Raw genomic sequence first — 22,941 nt, 5'->3', positions numbered from 1 at the left:
AGGAATAGGCACCGTGACCTGGGAAGGTCCCATCTCACCCTAGGATGCTCTCGTATTACTGCGACCGCCTCCCAGATGTCCAACTCAGGGCCAGAGCACCATCCTCGACTTCTGCTCTGCCCTTCCCTTCCCCACCCTACCAATCCCAAATTGTCGTCAACTCCGCTCTCTAATCTCTCTCAAATCCCTCCACCTCTCTCCATCCATAGGGCTTCTGTTCATCAAGGTCTCCATTATTCCTCCCCTGCCTCCAATTGTGGCCTTCTCCCAATCCTTTCTCCATACTGCATTTGAAGAGAAAATCAGCTTTTACCTTTGTAATGAAAAGATCTCCAATGTTACCAAATATCTTCAGGATATAGCCTAAACATCATAGTACAGCCTCCAAAGCCCTTGGTCCTGGAGCCCCCCTGTTCTCTCCTTCAGATTGTTCTCTCAGTCTTTGGTCTGTCTATCTCTTTCCATGTTTCTCATCACACACACACACACACACACACACACACACACACACACACCCCTCCAGGCAGACTGAGCTACTTGCAATTCCCTAAACTCCATGCTTTCTCTTGCCACAGGGCCTTATCACATGCTATTCTCTATGGCCTGACCTCTCGACTGGCTCCCCTTCATGCTTTTCAGTTTGCTGCCTCCATCTTCAGCACACATATCACCTCCTCTAATAAGTCATCCTCCCACATCCCCATCCAGGCTCCCATGGTACCCATGCTTCTCTATCACAGCACCTACTATGCTGCATTACAGCCACCTGTTTACTCCTCCATCTCCCCCAGTAAGCTGCAAGCTCTGGAAGTGCCAGGAATGTGTCTTTTTAAAAATCACTGTATTCCCACTACCTGTCATGGTATAAAGGAGCTGCTCAGTCTATTTGTTAACTGAATGACTAAGTAGATAAATCTACAGCTTTATAAGTTTAACACTGAAAAGGGTACTAACTCCTCCAATTCCTTTGCCTGTAGTTAGAGTGGGTCGAATTATGCCACTTTTAATCATCATGGCATCGCAGCCTCCTGATGTCTACCTGTCAGAATTCAAGTGTTCGGCGTGCTCCTATTACTGACCTCAGAAAACATGAAGGCAACCTGGGGTCTCCCATTGCACACTCACCTGGGTGAATCAGGCAGGAGTCACATTCATTCTCCTCGTTCCTGCAGCAAGGGATGGTATAGCCCACCACTTCTTTCTTTCCAGGGCAGGCACATGTAACCTGATCGTACTCACAGCACTCCCGACACATGATGTTCCACTCAGCTCCGGGGCAGTCCTCATTAATGACTGTGTACTCTGAGACAGAAGCCAGAAGGTGAGATGGAGAGCCTGGCAGGAACAGGTAAGACCCACAAGTACCTTACTGCTAAGAAGCAACCTTGCCCTACAAACGTGTCACCCTGCCTGAAGGACGTTCAAAACCATCCACTGGGGCACAGATGACATTTGTTAAAACTGCTATTCATTTTTATTCTTTAATCAAAAAAAGAAACCATGTTTTATCAATATATAATCTAAGTGGATTGACACACATACACATAAAGAACTTATACACAAGCATACATTTCCTGAGTGTCTGTGCTCATTTCTGTTTTTGCTGGGGTACATCAGGCCAAGGCTTACAGCTACACAGCTTGTGCACTGCGCAATTCCAGAAGGAACCATTAAAGTGCACAACTGTACAGTACAGCCCAGGCGCTTGGGCCATCAGAAAAGTTTGGTGACCACTCTCTAGACTAGGTCTATCAAGTGCAAGGCTGAATACCAAGCAGGAACCACATCATTTCCTCCAAACTTGGCGCCTCGATTTTGCAACATGCCATTTTCATGGTATCTTCAAAGCTAAAACCAACAGAAAAGACAAAAGGCATCTTAATTAGTATGTTTGGGAGAATTTCAACGTTCTACAAGAGTGAACTCATTGGCAGAACTTCATTCAGTCCCTAAAAACAACTGAGCATTCTTTCCCATGAGAAAAAAAGTATTCCTTTCTGGGTGGAATTTCTTTCTTTCTGTCTTTTTTAAAATATACCTTAGGTAATGAGAAAGAAAAATCATTTGGCAAAAACTATAAGAGGAATCAGTCGGAGGCTGCCCAGAGGAATCCAGGCTAAGAAACAGACCTAGCTTTGATTTGCTCCTCTTCCTGCCCCAACTCTCTATTCCTAAAAATTCTGCACAAAGATGACGACTGAAGCAGAAATAGGTCAGATATTTGAGGAAGAAAGTGAATCTGGCTTCCCTGTGAAGCCCTCCCTAAAAACCCCAGGGAGGGATAACCAACATGCCTTGTAGGCCCATATAAATCCACCCGAATATCTGTGGTGGCTTTTAACCTCTTGAATTTCATAGTTTAGTTTTCTGTTTTCCTCCCCTAAATTTGGAAGTCTGACAGAGAACCGATCATTCTTAATTTGCCAAGTAGAGCAATTTAAAGAAACTCTCACCATCTTCTCTCAGCCTTCTGTCATAAGAACATTCTAGCATCATAGAAAGGAACCACTTGCATAAAAAGGGACAGTTCCTTAGGTTGAATACATGTAGTTTTATGAAAAAATTCCTCTTTTCTTTTCTACAAACACTGGTGGAGCAGCAGAGATCCTCACACTGGCATTTGGGAACAACCAGCACAGACCACCATGATATTGTCACTACTGAGATTTTGTTTCCCGTTCTATTCTGTGAGCCCCTCCAGGACAGACACCAGGACTTACTTAGCTGAGCTTCTCATGTTTCTAATTTGGTTGGATGAAGTGAATAACTTCTAAAATCTAGAAGAGAGGACTTCCCTGGTGGTGCAGTAGTTAAGAATCCGCCTGCCAATGCAGGGGACACAGGTTTGATCCCTGGTCCAGGAAGATCCCACATGCCGCAGAGCAACTAAGCCCGTGTGCCACATCTACTGAGCCTGTGCTCTAGAGCCCACGAGCCAGAACTACTGAGCCCACACGCCAGAACTACTGAAGCGTGCGCACCTAGAGCCCGTGCTCCGCAACAAGAGAGGCCACCGCAATGAGAAGCCCATGCACCGCAACGAAGAGTAGCCCCCGTTTGCAGCAACTAGAGAAAGCCTGCACTGAGCAACAGACCCAATGCAGCCAAAAACAAATAAATAAATTTATTTTTTAAAAAAATCTAGAAGAGAACTTAATGGTTAAAAGTAAAAGAAAGTAGAAGAAAACATAGGAGTAAATCTCCATGATCTTAGATTTGTTATGATCTTGGATTCTTAGATATGACACCAAGAATGACAAAAGAAAAACAGATAAATTGGATTCATCAAAATTAAAAACTTTTGTGCAACAAAGGAAAGTCAAAGGACAACCTACAAAATGGGGGGAAATTTTGCAAATCATATGTCTGGTAAGGATTTAATATCCAGAATATATAAACGACCCTTACAACTCAACCACAAAAAGACAAACAACCCAATTTTAAAAAGGGCAAATGACATGAACTGACATTTCTCCAAAGAAGATATACAAACGGTCAATAAACACATGAAAAGATGCTCAGCATCACAAGTCATTAGGGAATTGAAAATCAAAGCCACAACAAGATAACACCTTACACACATTAGGATGGCTATAATCCAAAAAAAGAAAGAAAAAAAAAAAAAAAGGAAAATAACAAGCGTTGACAAAGATGTAGAGAAACTGGAGCCCTTGTATATTGCTCATGGGAATGTAAAATGATGCAGCTTCTGTAGAAACCAGTTTGGTTGGCAGTTCCTTCAAAAGCTAAACATTGAATTATTGTATGACCCAGCAATTCTACTCCCAGGCATATACCCCAAAAATCAAAAACAGAAACTCAAACAGATACTTGTATACCAGTGCTCACTGCAGCATTATTCACAGCAGCCAAAAGGTAGAAACAACCCAAATGTCCATCAAGAGATGAGTGAATAAGTAAAACATGGTATAAGCATAAAATATTATTCTGAATGTGGAATATTATTCCACCATGAAAAAGAACGAGATGCTGATACAAATTACAATATGGATGAACCTTGCAAACATGCTAAGTAAAAGAAGTCAAGAAGCCAGACACAGAAGGACAAATATTGTGTCACTGAACTGTATACTTAAAATGGCTAATGTAGAAAATTTTATGTTATTTTTATCATATTTTTTTTTTATTAAAAAACTAGGACAAGGGAAAAAAGTGTTTAAAGGCTTAAGCATTGGAGTCAGACAGACCTGGGTTTGGAATCCCACCTTTGCCACTTACTGGGTATATGACCTTGGCTAAGTTACTTTACTCACTCAGTCTCAGTTTATCATCCAATGAAATGAGTACATTTTATCTAACTCAGAAGCCAGCTGAAAGGACTAGATAAGATTATGTATATAAAGAGCTTAACACAGTGCCCAGTATATAATGAACATTCGATAACTAGTAGCTTAAGAAGAAAAACACTATTGACATCCATATTTCTCAAGGATCTAAGTTTTTGAATGTACCACATATCAACTCCTTACATAAAATGCTCATGTTGGGACTTTCCTGGTGGCGCAGTGGTTAAGACTCCACACTCCCAATGCAGGGGGCCTGGGTTCGATCCCTGGTCAGGGAATTAGATCCCACATGCACACTGCAACTAAGAGTTCACATGCCACAACCAAGGAGCCAGCAAGCTGTAACTAAGGAGCCCGCGAGCCGCAACTAAGGAGCCTGCCTGACAAAACTAAGACCTGGTGCAACCAAATAAATAAAAAATAAATTAATTAATTAAATGCTTAGGTTGTTTCCCCACTGCATTTGGAGCAAACCCTAAGTGCTCTGCTATGGCCCCCAAGGCCTTTGAGAGCTGCTCTCTCCTGAGCCCTGCAACCTTTCCTTGGCCACTATTTCCCACCTTTTATTTCTCAAAACCATCAAGGTCTTGCTCATCCCAGGGTCTTCACATTTGCTTTCCCCACTGCCTCTGTCAAAACATTGGGCCTTAGTGTAAATGACACGTGTTCAGAACGGTCCTCGCTGACTTTCTCATCTGAAGTTTGTGCCTCTGCCCTTCCTTCCATAGTAGTCTCTATCACAGCACCCCAGTTGTTTCCTTTCATGGCCCTTACCACAATTTATAATCCCTTTCTATGTTTCCATTTACTTGCATATCATCTGTCTCCCTTACGTGACCATAAGCTGGTAGGAACAACACCTAACTTGTTCACCGCAGCTAGGGAAGGGCCTGGAATGCAAGAGGTGCTGGATAAATACTTGTTGAATGAAACAGCCTCCACTCTAGAGCTACCCTCCCTTCAACAGTCAAATATTTCCATCCAGTGGTCCAGCTCGGAGCTATGAGCCAGGAGAGCTGGCTCCGCCCCATAATTTGCTGATATCAGAACCGGGGCACTTTCCCTCCCATGGTGAAGGGTCTAGAACAGTTAGTCCAGGTTACCCAACTTGGGTCTCAATTCCTTGGCGCCAGCCCCTGCCTTGTCCAGCTGTATGATTTCTCCACTCTCTGAACATCTAATATGCCTGCGGGGTGTGGCTCATGTCTTACCTCTCCCCCTGCCCAACTGAGGGCAAGCACTCCATCCTTCTAGGTTTTCTAAGAATTTACAAGTACTAATGACTCCTGGGGGACACTGACAGAATAAACGTTGTTTGCAGCTTTTATAAGCCTTGTAATAAAATATGGGAGGCCAAGTAAGGTCTGCTCTACTCCCGTAGAGGGCAAAGCCTGTTTTCCCTAAGCAGCTGGTTAGTCCACGTCTGGCCCAGCCATGGAATACTGCAGGCCTCCCTTTACCTGGGAAATTAATTCCCTAAAATGCCTTCAATGGCATTTCTCTTTACTTCAATGAGCAAGCCCACCTCTGCCCTCCCTAACGCATTACAATAATTTTATAGGTAAGGTCCAGAGTATCGTATCATCTTAGCCAAAGGGAATGATCCCAGGGAAACCCATTTCTATCCTGTCTGCCAAGTCAGCCAACTGGCCCCTTTCCAAGGACTCTGTGTGGTAGCCCCAAAGATGTCCATATCCTAAACTCCAGGATCCATGAAAATGTTACCTTACAGGACAAAAGGAATTTTACAGATGTGACTAATTTAAGGATCTTGAAATGGGTAGAGAATGCTGGCTTGTCCAGGTGGGACCAATGTAATCCCAAGGATCCTTATAAGAGGGAGGCAGGAGGGTCAGAGTCAGAAACAGAGGTGTGAGGACAGAAGCATTGGACAGACAGGAGTGATGTGTTTTCAAGATGGAAGAAGGGACCACAATCCAAAGAATGCAGGCAGCCTCTAGCAGCTGAATGAGGCAAGGAAACAGATTCTCCCTTAGAGCATCCTGAAGGAACACAGGCCTGCCATCACCTAGATTTTGGCTTCCTAAGACTCATTTCAGACCCCTGAGCTCCAGAATGGTACAAAAATACACTTGTGCTGTTTTAAGTCACTAAGTCTGTGGTAATATGTTACAGTATCCACAGGGAATTAACAAACTGTGTCTTCTCAAAAGAAAGGTTAACCCACAGCCAGTCATTTAACCACTTTGGTCCTCAGCTTTCCCATTGAGCACAGTGCTAAGGGTGTGGGTGAACTGATGAATTCATTGTTTCATCCCACAAGTATTTATTGAGTGTCTGCTACATCCCAGGTAGGAGGCTGGGTACTGGGATACAATGGAGAGAACAGGCACCGTTACTGGCCCCATGGAACTCACAGTCTTGTAGAGGAGTAGACATTGGATAAAGGATCCCACAAACACACGATCACTCATTGTGATGAGGACATGTAGGATGCTATGAGAACAAGTGGATGGTCATGCAGGGACATTAGCACCAAATCTACAGGACTCGCAGGGTTAAGGGGGTTTAAGTAAAATCACAAATAAAAATCTATTTGCCAAGATAAGACCACTTCTCAGGAATATGGAAGTGATGGAGGAGGGGACGGTTTTAATGCTTTTGTTGACTCGGCTCCTCTGGTCTGGTAAGTCCATCACCCTTCTTTCTCCCCTCGCTGGAACAGAGACAGGAAAGTGCCCCCAAAACATATATGTAAGAAATAAACAGGTCAGTGAAATATTCTATGAGAAATATTTAAAGTTGATCAGCTGAAGAGATTTGAAAATACACTAAGCAGACAAAAGTGATCTCCTGGACTTTTCCTTCTCCATTTATCAGAATTAAGTGGACAAAGGGCACATTGGTCATTTGGCTTCAGCCGTACAAATTTCAGGGGATTTCAATATGATGCTAAAGGTAGGTTCCAGAAATGAGGATTTAAAGAAATACCAACAGCAGGAGAAGCTACTGAACGTTTTCCTATATGCATGCTACATCACGTTAGCATTTGTTTAGCTAAAGGGCTTTTATATTGTTTATGCAATTTAATTTTCAAGATGACCCAGTGAGGTAGGTAATACATTTTCTTGTAATTTAAAATAAGCTACTCTTACCTCTTCACTTTACCAGTGATGAAAAGAGCTAAGTAGGGAAGAAGCAAAGAGAAATGCCAAAGACGTTTTTTAGGGAATTCTGAGTGGGAAGGGAGGCCCGCAGAATTCCAGGTTTAGGGAGGGGGTGAACAGCCTGCTGCTTCCTTAGCCTGGAAACAGGCCAGGACAACCTCTAGTTTCAGGGGCTGCTGTAGTTGAGCAACTGTTACTTTGCCTTCCATGTTTGAGACAAAGAGTTATTAAGCTGCAAATGAGTTTTATCCTGTCAGTGTTTCCCAGGAAATAAGCGCAAATTAAGCACCAAGAACTCATAGAGCACCACTTTGGGATCAACCAAGGCACCAAAAGGTCAAGCACATGCCCATAATCACATAGCAAAATTGAACTTACAAAGTTCCAGGCACCATATGCATTCATTCATCTCTAACTCTTCCATTGGACAAAATATTTATTTTTTTCTATATAAAACACTCCATATTTTAATGTAAAAGATTCCTTGTGAAAGCTTCAAATAATAAGATCATACATAAAGGAGTAAGAAGTATTCAGAAGTAACCTTAATATTATATCGTCTATCTTTCAATTGTTTTCTTTCAGTGGACATATATATCCACATGTAGAAAATGCTAGATGTGTAAATCATCTTCTTACCTCTCAAAACTGGTAACCTATTATTATTATTATTTTTTTATCAGCTCGGTGCTTTGTGACCACCTAGAGGGGTGGGATAGGGAGGATGGGAGGGAGACGCAAGAGGGAGGGGATATGGGGATATATGTATACGTATAGCTGATTCACTTTGTTATACAGCAGAAACTAACACACCATTGTAAAGCAATTATACTCCAATAAAGATATTAAAAAAAAAAAAAAGAAATTGCACTGCTTCAGGACTTCCCTGGTGGTCCAGCAGTTAAGACTCCGCACTCCCAATTCAGGGAGCCCGGGTTCAACCCCTGCTCAGGGAACTAGATTCCACATGTCCCAACTAAAGATCCCACACGTGGCAACGAAGATGCCACGTGCTGCAATTAAGACCCGGTGCAGCCAAATAAATAAATAAATATTTTTTAAAAGAAAAGAAGCTGCTCTTCTTCTTTACTTTCATCACAAACATTTTCTCTTGACCTTGAGTAACCTTCAGAAGTGATTTTAAACTGCTGCATCATTATCCTATATGTGCAACTGCTTCTCTCCCCTCTTTTGAAAATCAGGGTAAACAAATAAAAAAAGAGATGCAGAGTACTTTGGTATCATAGGCTTTGCCCAAGCCCTTCCTCAGCTGTCACGCTTGGGGCAGCCATCCTGGTATCTCCTATCCAGAGCGAAGAGTCCAGTTATATTGGTCCAGCTCTGGTTTTTCCTGAATTCACGTTGGAAAACATAAGACACTTAACCGCTCAGTCTTGTTTTATCCATGCAAATGCCAAGGCGATGAAAACAACGCTGACCGATTGGCACAAGTTTGGCTTTCACAGATGTGGTGAACAAATGAACAAACGAGTGAGGGAGAGTTGGCTGTCATCATGGCCATCGGCCTTATTTTCACAGCCCCTCATCAGCCAGGCAGCTTGCTTTAAGGCTCTCCAACACTGATGTATTTCTACTGCTGACAAGATGGAGAACACGTAATCCCTCAAACAGCAGGGGCTCAACTCCACAGAATGGCAGAGGGAGCAATTGTGTCTCCTAAGCATTGTCTCCAAGTGGCACGCTTTCAACACTAGGTTTTAAGGAAATATGTTGACATGATAGTTGTTAAGGTAAATCTGAAAAAAGTCAGAGAATTCTTGCTGAAAACATGAGTCAGACTGTTCCATATACGGTGGAAATGTCAGTTGTCAGACCACAGGCCACTCCAGAAGGTGGCAAAGAAAGGCGTTTTCATCATGTGCCCGCTCCGCCTTGATGTTAAAGTCTGCCTTTGCATCCACCAAAAACCCCACAGCCCTCCCCTCTAACCACATTTCATGAAAATTTCTACTGAGTGTTTTACTGTCCTGCATTTTATAAACCATCTAAGACCAGAGGGAGAAAAAAGATGTAGGAATCAGAGAGTCCTGCAGCTAGGCAGCTTGGGCTCCGCTCTCATCCCCACTCATTCCCCCGCCTCCTCTCGTGCTGTCTGAACTCCCTGTATTGATTTCTAACACACAACCTTCCTAACCACCTGAAGGTCTGATCACCCACTCTATGCGGCCAATGACAGATCCAGGCAAACCCCAGACAGAAATGCTGTGAGTCAGGGGTGATGGAACGGTTACTGGGGCCCTTGGTGACTCCATATCTCCTCCTGAGCCTTCGAGAACCATCCCATCACCATGACCCTCAGTCCCAGCCTGGCTGGATTCCCAACTTCAGTGACCTTGGTCTTTCCCTGCTCACAGCTCCTCTTGTTAACAAGGTAATGATAGCTGGAAAGTCAATGCCTCCATCACCCCCTTTTGGGTATCAGCAGTGATAAAACTTACAATGGATTCCCTAGAAATCTAGTTTGTTGACACTAGTACAATGGGGAGGGGTAGGGAAGCAAAAATCCGTTTTTCATTTCCTTCCCCTCTTCATGCTTTATTAAGCACGCTGCTCCGCACTGTCACTCCTCATTCATTCTCCTCTCTCCCTGGGTCCCAGCCCCCACGGAAAGGGAGCTGAACCTTTCAAACATACCAGCTCACTGAATCCTCAGAGCCACCCTTCAAAGTAAGTATCATTGTTTTCATTTAACAGATGAGGAAACTGAGGAACAGAGAGGGTAAATAAATTGTCCCAGGTGGCACAGCTTTCAGGTGAAAGAAGAAAGATTAGAAGCCAGCTCTTTCTGGGGCCAAAGTCTTATTCTTTCCAACACAATATTTTGATTCTAGAGAGTTCACAACTTTGACTTTACAGATTAAGAATGCAGCATTGGTGAAATGAACACACTTGGTAATCAGACCACCCAAATTTTAATACCAAATCTGTCCCTCTTGTATGCTGCTGGACAATCATAGACAAGACACCTTGCTGTGGCATTTCCCCCAAACCTCAAGAGAATGGATGTAGATTGATAGGGTTGTTCATGTCACTGCAGTTAAAGAGGCAATGAGCATAAAGCGCTTTCGAAGAAAACTCGCATGTTTGTTGAGATATTACCATTATTCTCTGTAGAATAAAAAACCATCAATGGATAAAGAAGATGTGGTACATATATACAATGGAATACTACTCAGTCATAAAAAAGAATGAAATAATGCCATTTGCAGCAACATGGATGGACCTAGAGATTATCATACTAAGTGAAGTAAGTCAGACAAAGACAAATATTATACGATATCACTTATATGTGGAATCTAATAAAAATGATACAAATGAACTTTTTTACAAGACAGAAACAGACTCACAGATCTCAAAATCAAACTTATGGTGACCAAAGGGGAAACGTGGGGGGAAGTGATAAATTAGGAGATTGGGATTAACATATACACACTACTATGTATAAAATAGATAACTAACAAGGACCTACTGTATAGCACAGGGAACTCTACTCAATATTCTGTAATAACCGATATGGGAAAAGAATCTGAAAAAGAATGGAGATTATATATATCTGATTCCCTTTGCTATACACCTGAAACTAACACAACATTGTAAATCAACTATACTCCAATAAAAATTTTTTTAAAAACTATCACGTGTAGCTAAAATACAGATGGCTAAGGGAGCAAAGGGGGTGAGTAATAATGCCTCCTCCAGAGGCCCACACATACATGGCATTTTCAAGCAGTCCGTTCTTGCTTATATCATCGCATTCTGGGTTCCTCCCCCTTGCTTCTAGATTTCCTGATTTCTTTTTTCTAATACCTCCTCTTCAGACACCTATTTAACTAGGACATACCTCACCTCCTGCTGCTTGTCTTCCAGAAATAGAAATTCTACATCTATAGGCAAAGGGAACAAAACCCAAACTCTAGCATCTTGGAAGAGCCCCAAGTTGCCACTATTCTCAACAACTGTGCTGGAAATCCTTGAAGGACAGCTGCTTCTGGGTTATTTCAAACACTGGAATATGAGCTGAATAGATCTTATTTCTTTATTAGCATTGGGTACTAAAAATATAATTTAACAATGCATCTAAATGTACTTGGCAATAGAACTCAGCAAATATTATATCAAGCAAAGTATTAGAATGTCTAAGTTAAAAACAATAAAACTTAAGCTATACCCTAAAAATCCAATCTGGATTTCCCCAGACCTAAGAATTCTACAAATGATCCCACCTGCTCCTCAATCCTCAACACTTTTAAAACCTTCTTTCTGAGTCAGAGTGTGTCAGGGCTATAAGGGGGTCTTGGTCAACCACACCCGCCCCTTTGCCAAGAGCTTCCAGAGTAAGTGTTACTGTCTTCACATCCAGGTTCACTGATGCCAGGCAGAAGCCAGATTGTCCTTCTACCAAAGGCAGATGGCCAAGAGCAGATGTCAGTTTGAGCGACGGTGATGCGTTTACAATGGCATGTCCTACGGTTCACTAAGCCCTAAGCTGGCGGCAGCTTCATGCAGGCTAGTCCTCATTAGAATTGCCTTCTCCAGTTCTGCAAGCTAGAACAAGATGAAGGGGAACTTCTTTTTGCCTGAGGATTCCTGGCTGGCTCTACACTTGAATCACAACAGATGGTCATGAGCAACATCTCATGTTTGGGAGACAGCATCATTGACCCAGAATCACCTACTCTGCAAGACACCATCCCCTCAAACCCCTGCAAGAATCTACCACCAGCCATATTTCAAACATGGACAAACTTAGTCACAGCATGTGGAAGGCATTTCACCCTAAGGCTGGAAGGCAGATGCATGATAAAAGCAAGGGGAAAAAGCAAGTCTCAAAGAAATAAACATATGGTGAATCTTTAGGAATATTTTTTCTCTGACACAGAGTAACAGATGAATAGGATAGGACTGTGGACCAAGGTGGAGTGGGCTTCAAGAGGACCACGTAACTTCCACCCTACTATAGATAGAACACCCAATATTTCTCCTTCTTAATTCCTTGTGAAACGTGTGCTAGTGGGAAAAATAGCAGAAAGGAGAGGAGTAGAAGATGACTTTAATTTCCTGAGTGCTCCCTTTTTGCAAAGCATTATACTATTTTAAATAGGTTACTTTTTTTTTTGGCCGTGCCACGCAGCATACAGGATCTTAGTTCCCCGACCAGGGATCGAACCTGTGCCCTTGCAGTGAAAGCGTGGAGTCTTAACCACTGGACCGCCTAGAGATTGTCATACTGAGTGAAGTAAGTCAGACAGAGAAAGACATATCATATGAGATCGCTTATAAGTGGAATCTAAAAAAAAAGGCTACAAATGAACTTACCTACAAAACAGGAAGAGACTTATAGATGTAGAAAATAAACTTATGGTTATTGGGGGTAAAGAGGGGGAGGGATAAATTGGAAGATTGGGATTGACATATACACACTACTATGTATAAAATAGATAACTAATAAGAACCTACTGTATAGCACAGGGAACTCTACTCAATACTCTGTAATGGCCTATTTGGGAAAAGAATCTAAAAAAGAGTTGATATATGTATATATATAACAGATTCACTTTGCTGTACACTTGAAACTAACACAACATTATAAATCAACTATACCCCAATAAAAATTTAAAAATAAATAAATAAATAAGTAAATAAATAAATAGGTTATCTCATTTAACACCTGCAATAAACCTATATAAAGACACTATTATCCTCAGTGTACAGGCTAAGAGGTGGTACAGCCACATTAAAGAGGTTAAGTAACTTGCCAAGAAAACCAGCCATAAATGACAAAGGCAAGATTCAAACCTGGCCCATATTTTAAACCATAATACTCTACACCCTATGTTTATACATATCCATACATATACACACATAAGTATATACATAACCATATCTACACTTTTATTTTTCTGTGTACATGTGTATTCAAACTTGAACACATCCATACTAAGACGTCTATATCAAAAATGAAATCCATAAATATGGCAAGCAAGGGCTGACTCTTTGCTGAGAAGGATATGGTTACTCAAGTCTGCTTAGGCAGGAAGCCCTTAAAAGGAACAGCTGGTTTTATTCCTTATCCATTGCCACTGTTCTGAAGCAAGTCTGGGCAGAGAGAGGAGGCAGGCAATGCTAGGGGCAAGGGAGAAGCCGTGTCGCGTGACAACAAGAACAATATTTAGGAAAGGCAGGAATAAAGCTGTTCCCAGAAACAGCAAACAAGGGGTTGATGAACAGCTCAAACTCACGTTCTGTCTCTATGGGATACAGCCCCAGCGTAAACAGCCCAGACCACTTCCGGGTTGTGCAAATCAGGGTCATGGTAGCTATACTAGAACTGGCAGACAGGGGGGTAAATAAAAAAACACTGGAGACAAACCCGCGTGTGTTAGAGGGGGGAAGGGAGAGGTTAATTGGTAATGAACTGACCTTGGACTCAGTGCCCCCAGGGACTAGAAGGATGCCCAAATAGTCTCCTTATTGGTTTTTTTTTTTAATTTTTTTAAAATTTATTTTATTTTTATTTTTGGCTGCATTGGGTCTTCGTTGCTGCACGCGGGCTTTCTCTAGTTGCAGTGAGCGGGGGCTACTCTTCGTTGCGGTGCACGGGCTCTAGGCACGCAGGCTTCAGTAGTTGCGGCTTGTGTGCTCTAGAGCGCAGGCTCAGTAGTTGTGGCACACGGGCTTAGTTGCTCCGCGGCATGTGGGATCTTCCCAGACCAGGGCTCGAACCCTGTCCCCTGCATTGCCAAGCAGATTCTCAACCACTGCGCCACCAGGGAAGTCCCAGATTCTCCTTATTTTTGAAGAGGAGACAGTGTGACTGTCACCAGGGATACAATGTAATCGGGAAGTCAAGTCACAGCTCTTATCGCTCCCCAGAACTGCCACATCATCATAGGCGGTACGTTAATCAGACCCACACCTCAGTTTGACCAGTGATCCCAGGGCAACCACATTACTATAAACAACTTATAGACAAGAAATGAGTTTTCTTGGTGAACTATGCAGGTCGATGTTGGTGAGGACTTTCCTCACAGCAATGTGGTCGGGATCACCTCCACAGTTCTTTCAACGTCTCAGCAAGTGTGAAGGGACTAGGACATCAGACTTCCCGTCCATCTCTCAGCAGAAGTCTGAAGAAAAGCTCATGTTTTGTAGATTTTCAAATTCCCTTCTTACCCCATCCTCTATAATGGTGAAGATATTCTTCAATGTTTTATTCATTATGGGCAAGAGACCTAAGTTTTCCAAATGGTGAAGCACTAGTTCCACTGGATGGTATAAGGTATTATGTGAATAAAGGTTCTGTGGCCAAACAACTTTGTAAATGCTAATAACAGCTTTCTTTATTGTAGGGCTTTGCCAAGTCTATAATATTCTTTGCACATAGTTAATTCCCACATCCCCCAAACTAATTCCATCATGACGTCCTAGGTTTTGTTTACTTCTGTTGAATATCCTTTAGGATTAATATTCCATGAAACCTACTTTGGAAAATACCAGGCTGGACCATAAGCTCTCTCAACCTTAAAGAAAGTGCCTTACATATATACAATGGAATACTACTTAGCCATAAAAAGAAACGAAATTGAGTTATTTGTAGTGAGGTGGATGGACCTAGAGACTGTCATACAGACTGAAGTAATTCAGAAAGAGAAAAACAAATACCGTATGCTAACACATACATATGGAATCTAAAAAAAACCAAAAAACAAAAAGGTTCTGAAGAACCTAGGGGCAGGGCAGGAATAAGTATGCAGTCATAGAGAATGGACTTGAGGACACGGGGAGGGGGAAGGGTAAGCTGGAACGAAGTGAGAGAGTGGCACGGACATATATATATATATATATATACACTACCAAATGTAATATAGATAGCTAGTGGGAAGCAGCTGCATAGCACAGGGAGATCAGCTCGGTGCTTTGCGTCCACCTACAGGGGTGGGATAGGCAGGGTGGAAGGGAGACGCAAGAGGGAAGAGATATGGGGAATATATGTATATGTATAGCTGATTCACTTTGTTATAAAGCAGAAATTAACACACCATTGTAAAGCAATTTTACTCCAATAAAGATGTTAAAAAAAAAAAAGAAAGAAAGAAAGTGCCTTAAGGAAAAGGCCTTTTATTCATCATCCTGTCTCCAGCATCTAGGATCACACCTGGCACCTGGTAGGTGCTTGATAAAGTCTGCTGAATAAATACATGAATGTGGATACATGAGGCATGTGTGATTTCCAGGGTCAGGTTATTTGTGTCAAAGACTGATGTTAGAAATGGCTCTTGCGATGACCTTTTGGGGTCTCTATTTTACAGTAGAAGGAATCCATTGGGTCCATTACGGCTGAATATTTTTTGCTCTTTGTGTACTGCAGTTTGCATCTCATTTCCATAAAGGCTTGAGCTGCTCACTTGTTCTTTTCTACCATTGATTGGCCAGGGGAGCCAGGCTTGTACAGAAAGGAGGCGGAACATCACTTAGAAGCAGGCAGTCAATCACCCACTGGGAGGCAGAAAGCCAGACCAAGAATAAAGATTCTTTATACCAGGCAAGCCCTCCCTTCTGCTTGCATCCAGGTGAGCCAAGTGGTATATTGAAAAATATAGTAGATGCTACCAGATGGAAGCTAAGCTCAGGCAACTTGTCCTGGGATATCTCAGGTGTTCTCTACCATCACTGTTGACTTCCGAGGTGGGATCCCATGATGCAGGGGATTAACTGATCTTCTTCAAAGGAGTCCTATGAAGTAAGTGGACATGGAACTGGGTTTGAAAAACATTGACACCTTGGTTCCTCAGAGTCCTCAAATGATTTGACTTGAAGCAAACCAGGCCAACATCCCTCCTTCGCCCAGTGGTTTTCCATTAAAAACTGGTTAGAAATTTATTGTAAGCAATCATAAATTCAGCTTATGAGGACAATTGCTGCATCTTCCCATGAGCTGAAGTTGCCTGAATGTGTTCCTCACTCTGTTCTGGCAGCAGCAGCCCTGGGTTTCCAATCACCAAACCAACTGACCAGACTTCTTCTTACACTGACACTGGCTGCCAAAGGACTAACTCAACCCTCTGAGACAGCCAGAGCCTCGGAGAGGGCGGTGATAAAGATGCCTACACTGCAGGAACAAAGGCATTTCCCCAACTCCAGAGGCAGAAGGGTGACAGAAACATGTGTCTTCGTTTGCTGCTCAGCCGAGGGGGGCACTTCTCTTAACCAGCTGACAAAGGACCCAAGACATTAGTGTCTAGTAGACAGCTGATCCTCATTCAAAACCCATCTGAGTATTAATGGCGGGAGTCTACATTTCCATCCCCTGCAATATCCATCAACTGTGTTATGCCGAAAAAAAAGAAGAAAGAAAAAACGCTTCCCCTTACTCATGCCAGGTCTGCTGCTGCTGTTCCATAGCCTAAGAGTTTACACAGTGACGATCATGACAGAATAAATCCATAAAGGAGCAGCGCTACACAGTGTCAGGGCCAGGCTTGAAGCAGATCTCATCCTTAATTCTGTCCCTCCACAAGCAGACACATGATTTTGATTATAAAGGCTGACCATGGGACAAAGAAATTCTCACTTCCCACATCTAATCAGAATGAGATGCATGAGCTTGTGGACAGCTACCCCAGAAATTGGCAGGATTTGCAATCTGCTTAACACTCCTGTTTCCTTTAGAAAATGGCTCCTCTTGGGTTCCACGTGGTCCCACTGGGGCTGCTGAGGTCTCTCCCTCATCTCTCACATCCACTCTGCCCCCCACAGTGGTGAGCACATGACCTCCCTGAGACCATTCTCAGATCCTGGAATATCCAAGGGATAACCAGAATTCTCTACTAACACCATGGTCTTTATGATTCGGCCAGCAGATCTACCATAGTTGGACCCCCTGCTGACTGTGGCAGTGTTGTGTAGTGTTTCATTGCATGCATAATGGGGTCAGGCTGTCTGGGTTCAAATCATGGACGCCCAGCTCTGTGACCTGGGCAAGTACTATACCTCTCAGTTCCCTCCTATGTAAACTAGGGATAATAACACTACTAATTAGCTTCTAGATGTGTTGTGAGGATTAAATAAATACATGTAAAGCATATAGGAGAGTGCCTGGTATTTACCACAAACTCAGTAGATTATTTGGGATCTGGTCCCTTAGGTAAGGAGGCTTCCACCATTGGTGTTTCCACCATCACCGGTGAAGAATCTGATGTGCAGCCCTACCTACTCCACTCTCAGCCCACATGGGCTCTGTGTCTGTATCACAAATAACAACTGAGAACAATGAAAGGAGTCATTGTTGGTGGGCTGGGCAGTGCGGGGGGAGTAGTAGAAAGTCCCACTGGTTAAGAGAGTGGAATACCTCCAGCCAACACTAATTCTCTGCCTTCTGTGAGTGGTTTTGTTTATAGATACGAGGTTTGATTTTTTTTCCCTGCATTTTACTTCTTTCTCTCCATTATAAACCTAATGCTTTGGCCCAGATCTCATGATGACTGACGAACAGAACTCCTTAAACATAGACCAGGCTTGGACTCTGATAGACTTTCTGCCACTGATGTGGTAGCTTTCAAAGCTCCAGCTGCCCTCTGGGTCCTCTGCCATGGAATTCAGGAATTAGAAAATGTAAACATTGCTTTTCCCTCCCCTTTAAAATAGAATAAGAGGAAAGGGATCTGGGCTCCTATGACTTTCAAGTATCCACAAAGTGAGGGTGACAGGTTCTCCCACATGTGGGAGGAGCAGGGCACCACCTTCTCTCACTTATCACTGAAATGGCACTTTTCCCAATTTGCACATACCCCAGATCAATTGCAGCGTCTAGAGCTGGGCTCAGGGGAGGCAGGTAGAGAGGTTTTCTCGTGCATCGGGATTGGCCACCCCTAGTAGGGCAGATGGAAATAATTTTCTGACTTAAGGCCAGTCATTAGGTCCTCCAGACGCCATGAGACGCCATTATCTCAGCCATTGCTGTCTAGCCAGGGTAACCCAGATGCAGATAAGTTTAAGTCAAACACATGGTCCCTGGCAGGAGCATTCCAAAGCCCTCCCTAAGGCTTCTGGATATTTCTGAGGGACTTACATGCTCCAGGTCACATCTGCCTCTGGGTCCAGAGGTGCTTTGTCCCTAGCTTACTGACCCAAACATAACACCCAGCTTCACCCCCAGTTTCCACCAAAAGCTCACTCTCAAGGGCATTCCTGAGAGTAGAACATTTTACCAAAGCGTTGGTGGTCATAGAGGTGAGATTACGTTCCACAAAACACACAAGTTAAAATATATTTACGTTCCTTCTTTTCAAAGTCCTGTCTGCTACGAAATTCTCACTTCTGCTTCCCCCCATTCAGTACACAGCCTTCCACTCTCTCTCTTTTACTCTCCATTTCTGCCCCATCCCTCCCAGGAATGGAGGTCAAAAATGCAAATGCCAGTAGAGACTAGCAGAGAACATACGTGTGAATTGAGAAGGCAGGGTGTCAGGCCAGAGAGGGGACCCAGCCTACCTCAAAGCATTCAGGTTCAAAACATTTTTAAGCATCGTATCCTACTAGCTACTTCTGCAGACCTTTGACCCGAAGGCTGCCAATCCTTCGGTGCTACAGTCTCCCTCTTTGCCAAAGTCACCCCCAAAAGAGCAGCAGTGCCACCCAAGCTGGAGCCAGCAAGAACCCTCCCCCCGCCACATGTGTCCTGAAGCCATGCCATGATCACATGTGCATCAGTATATGATGCTGTTAGATATGTGAGTTTAAGTCAGCCAGGTACCACACGAGCTTGAGCTCAGAAATTCGACAGTCTGGGCTCACGCCAGGCTCCACTAATCTGCTTGTGTTTTCTTTTTTATCATTATTACAGCAAAATGTAAATAACATAAATTTACCATTTTAATCACTTTTAAGTGTACAGTTCAGTGGCTTGTGTAACCATCACCACTATACATCTCCAGAATGTTTCCATCGTCCCTCACTGACACTCTACACCCATTAAACACTAACTCCTCAATCTTTCCTCCCCACAGCCCCTGGTAACCACTGTTCTACTTTCTGCCTCTATGAATTTGACTTCTCTAGGTACTTCATATAAATGGAATCATACAGGATTTGTCCTTTTGTGTCTGGCTTCTTTCACTTAGCATAATGTTTTCAAGGTTCATCCATGTTGTAGGCTGTGTCAGAACTTCACTCCTTTTTAAGTCTGAATAATATTCCATTGTATGTACGTACCACATTTTGTTTATCCATTGATGGACACGTGGGTTTTTCCCACCTTTTGGCTATTGGGAACAATGCTGCAGTGGACACTGGTGTACAAATATCTGCTGGAGTTCCTGCTTTGACTTATTTTGTGTATATACCCAGAAGTGGAATTGCTAGATCAAACGTTTACCTTTTTCAGAACTGTGCCTGTATATCTTTGGACAGGTTACAGACCCTCTGTAAACCTCATCTGGAAACAGCACCTACCCTGCTTTGGCTCAAACACTGGGCACATAATAAATGCTCACAGATGTTTACTCTCCTTGTCCTCTGCATTTGAGGTACTCAAACTAAATGATCTCTACAGTTACTCCCAGCTCCCTAAACCAATGATCCCACCCTCAAATTATTTCCCTGTTGGAGAAGCCAGGAGTTCTCAGAATATATATATCTGGGGAACACCCTCTTCATGGTCCCCACAAAAATCTAGCCCTGCCAAGAAGGCCCAATTTTCATAGCTCTCTCCTTGGAATTTGCTAACACATCCCATTATAAACCAACATCTAATTTTTCTTGCCACTCCTTCCCCCTTGCTTTCTTCCCACATTCCCTTTCTCGGTTGGCTTCTCCTGCCCACTGAATATCTGTGCTTCAAATTATCTTCCCCAGCTGCCTTGATGCTCATTCCCCACCAGCTAATGTCTGTTGGAAGCAACACTTGTGAAGTTATTCATATTAAGGTTTCACTCCCCAGAGTCACATCTTTTAAATGAGTTGTTCCTTTTAGGCAGAATCCTGCTGGCAGAGCTACTGCTATTTGGTGAAGTCAGTGGAGTTGGGTTTCTCCCCTCACATGCTGTTTACATTGGGTTATCACTTGGCCCGATGTTTGGATTTTCATCCTCAGACACGTGTCCCAAGTCGATGAGCAATAACCGTCTGCTGTGCCATCCCCGTGGATGTTTACATTTCATCAGATGCTCTTTTTAGAAAAGTAATTAGAGGAAATATGCTGCTAAGCTTTCTTTGACAGGGCCAGATTCAGAACTCCAGCAGGGAGTGGACTCATTCACTCACGACTTGAAGAAATATTTTCCTTCTCCACTCCATCCCTCCGTGTTCCCTCTAAATGCGAATGCTCAACAATGAAATATCCTTGCGAGACACGTCAAGTTGCTCTCTGGTTCAGTCAGCAGCTCGGCTGCCCAGACGCCGCGTACCCTCCCTGAAGCTTTTCCAGAGCAAAAGGTAAAAGAGATTCTCAGTTCAGGAAAAAATGGGTTTTTCGGATCCCGGGCAAGAAAAAAGGGGCAGCTGAGCTTTGGTTTTTAACTTTTCTGGGTTTCAGCCATCTTACCTGCCACGTTAGAAAAAAAGAAGCAGGGGCGTGCTGATGCAGGGATGAGCAAACTAGACCTCGGAGCCCTGGTGTTCCAGAAGGAACCAGGTTCCTCTGGAGTTGGGCTCGGGCCACCATGCCCTGGAAGTTCGGCTCCAAAAGGCAGAGGTGGAACAGGAATGAGCCTTAAGGAAAATTCACCAACTTACCCCCTGGGGCAAGTGTCTGGGTTTATGGATTATCAGACTCCCCCCTCCTGGGCTCCTTCTTCCTACATTATTGTCTTTGGGCTGTTCCAGATGCCAGTGAGGCAAAATTCAAATGAAACACTCTCTCCAGCTTGAGAGTAAATCACCAAGGAAGATTTCACCTGGGGTTGGCAGGCTACAGGTAGATGGGACGTATTCACCAAAATGGGTTTTTCTTTTTTTATATCTTGGCTTTTTGTTCATCATGATCATGAAGGGATATGCCCCATGGTCCAGCTCCCCTTCTACAGTAGGTGATCGCATTTTACACCCTCACCACTCCCGCTTACTCTGTCTCACTCTCAGGCACTTGCCAGCTATGTGCAGCAATGGATCATCCACCTCTCAAGTAGAGCACAGGTGACAGGTAACCGGCACAGGTGACAGGTAACCCCCGCAGAAGGAGAGTAGCAAAAGCTCACACACTCCCTGCTCCTCTGCAAAGTCGCCCTGTTTTATCATGTGTGTACATTTCAACCGGCCCTTATCTCCTGAGGTCTCGCCCTACCTCCTGACACCTGGCCTCTCCAGCCATGGGACAGATGGTCCTAAGGAGTCCTCCTTCCCTGCTTGCCTGGGAGCAGCCAGAGGACAAGCCTGCCCTCTCCTTGCTTCTGCTGAGTCAAGAGGCTCCCAGGACCTCTGTGTCTCGTTTCAGCCTCACTTGCCCCAGGAGCCCATTTGACATGGGTTTTGTGGCTCAGAAAATGACATGTGAAAAACACAGAAGCCACAGCTCTTTCTAAACAAACACTGTGCTTCCCCAGAAACGACTTGCACTCTTCACCTCGGCTTTTCCTTCTTCTTTCTCATTCTTATCAGAAAGGGAGTGTATATATGCTGAGTGAGTACATCTCCCATGCTGGGAATCTGTTCTGAAGGGCTGTAACTGTAAGATTTCATCAAGCAAGATGCCCCAGAGGAACACCCTCGCTGCCAGCCCTGCTCTCCTCCTCCTCTCTCCTCCCAGCTCACCTCTGAGGGGGCTTTTTCCAGTGGGAAATTTAGCTTTTGCATGTCAGAGGGAGTACCTGACACTGGGTAGATTCCCGGAGGTAATTTTGTGCTTTGAAAAGCTAAAATAAAAAACCAGCAAATAAAACTGAAGCTGGTACCCCTCCTGAGGCAGTTCAGTCCCACAAGTTGGGATGACAGAAAACAGTGTCCCATTCTCAGGGAGAAAGACAGACACTCCAGCATCACCAGCCAAGCCCCCAAGATTATCACTGAGAAGAAGCCCCCCCCCCCAGCCACCACCCACATACACACAAGCACCGTCTCCTGGGAGCCCCCAGTCCTGCCCCCTACCAAACCCCAAGAGGGAAAAGTTCCCTCCTGGGGGTTCTGAATGCTACTCACAGTACCTCTTGGCAAGGAGGAGATGAGAAGGAGCTGCAGGAAAGTGAGCCCCAGCTGCGGCCACCAGCCCAGCTCCATCGTTCCGCGGTGGTGCCCGGAGCGACTGCCGGGGAGGGACCGAGGGAGGCCGGCCGGCGGGCAGGCGGCTCTTACACGGACCTCCCCAAGCCGCGGCGGAGCGGGAGCTCGGGTTTCAGCTCGCCAGGCTCTCCCATCCTCATCCGAGGGGAACCACCTTCAGCCAGAGCGACGTCAGCCCAAACCTCTCCTCTCCGCGGCTGCCTTAACCCTTGCGGGGTCCGGGGAGGTGTGGCCACGCGGAGAGGCCCCAGGCTGCGGCTGGAAGGCAAGCTGGG

At 44.1% G+C, this 22,941-nt stretch overlaps 1 protein-coding gene across 5 annotated transcripts in view; it reads right to left on the bottom strand.

The window, feature by feature from the left end:
* The window catches only part of PAMR1 (peptidase domain containing associated with muscle regeneration 1), a 164,715-nt gene that overhangs the window by 48,191 nt on the left and 93,583 nt on the right, over window positions 1-22,941 (bottom strand). For 3 of the 5 annotated variants that reach the window (XM_082343739.1, XM_082343740.1, XM_082343738.1), the window contains one exon: window positions 1,126-1,302. In XM_082343739.1, coding sequence (XP_082199865.1) covers window positions 1,126-1,255 — 130 coding nt within the window. In that variant the 5' untranslated portion in view covers window positions 1,256-1,302. Of the gene's footprint in view, window positions 1-1,125; window positions 1,303-22,590; window positions 22,898-22,941 lie in introns of those variants that run through there. The other 2 variants (XM_082343737.1, XM_082343741.1) reach the window with 2 other exon arrangements.

The sequence above is a fragment of the Balaenoptera borealis genome, assembly GCF_965194805.1.
Source record: "Balaenoptera borealis genome assembly, chromosome: 11".
NCBI lineage: Eukaryota > Metazoa > Chordata > Mammalia > Artiodactyla > Balaenopteridae > Balaenoptera > Balaenoptera borealis.
Note: the sequence above shows the minus strand (reverse complement) of the source record. Positions and strands in the feature narration are given on the sequence as shown.